At 72.6% G+C, this 839-nt stretch overlaps 1 protein-coding gene across 1 annotated transcript in view; it reads left to right on the top strand.

Annotated features, from left to right (window-relative positions):
• Positions 1-43: 43 nt before the first annotated feature.
• GOLGA7B (golgin A7 family member B) overlaps positions 44-839 on the top strand; it is an 8,828-nt gene continuing 8,032 nt past the window's right edge. Inside the window, exon 1 of the mRNA XM_025215633.1 lies at positions 44-376. Coding sequence (XP_025071418.1) covers positions 311-376 — 66 coding nt within the window. The 5' untranslated portion in view covers positions 44-310. The remainder of the gene's footprint in view (positions 377-839) is intronic.

Genomic DNA, 839 nt, shown 5'->3' with positions numbered 1-839 from the left:
GCTGGATGGGCGCGGCGGAGCCGCTTGGCAGGGCTCTCCACCGCTGCGGCAGGGCTGGGCGGCCCCGTGCCCCATACCCCTGCCCTGGGGCTTGGGGATGGGCCAGTGGCATATGGGGGCTGCCTCCTCCTGGGGTGGGTTGGGGGTCCCCAGCCCCATGCAGGGCAGCAGCCGCGGGGAAGCTGGTGTCTGCTGCGGCCCGGCCCAGCCTGGCCCCACCTGTGCCTGTCCGTCCTGCTGAGTGACACCCCGGTCCCGTGTGGCTCCCTGGGAGAGCGGAGCCAGACACGGGGAGCAGGGCCCGGTGCTGATGGGGGCGGTCGGCTCCACGGGGGGCAGCGCGGCACCCTCAGCCGGGGACCGCCGGGGCAGGCAGGTAGGGCCCCCGGGTGGCATGGGCAGGGCAGGGGTGGCATGGTCTGGGGCAGCCGTGTCAGGGCTGCGGCAGTTTCGGGGCCATCTCAGGCCTGAGGGCAGCCCCTTCCCCAGGTGCAGTCTCTGCCCCGGTGCCTCTGGCCCCGCTGGTCTCTGCCTCCAGCCCCCCACTCCGTGGGCCCAGCCCCGGCCCCTGCAATGACCCGTGTCCCCCATGCTGTGCTGTCTCAGCCTTGGCCAGCTGGACCTAGACACAGCGGGGAGGATGCTGGGCCCTGGTGTGTGGGGCGCTCAGGGCCAGGATGTTTTCACCGGGCTCCCGTGGGCTGCAGTCGTGGTACCACAGGTGGGACGTGGGTGTCCAGCTGGCCACATTGGGACCTGGGTTTAGCCCTGTCTCAGGTGGCCGACACGGCTGTGCATGTCCTGCATCCCCCCCCCCCCCCTTTCCCCACCACCCCCCC

This window comes from Alligator sinensis, unplaced genomic scaffold, assembly GCF_000455745.1.
Source record: "Alligator sinensis unplaced genomic scaffold, ASM45574v1 scaffold859_1, whole genome shotgun sequence".
NCBI lineage: Eukaryota > Metazoa > Chordata > Crocodylia > Alligatoridae > Alligator > Alligator sinensis.
The sequence above is the reverse complement of the archived record's forward strand: the minus strand, read 5'-3'. Positions and strand labels throughout refer to the sequence as shown.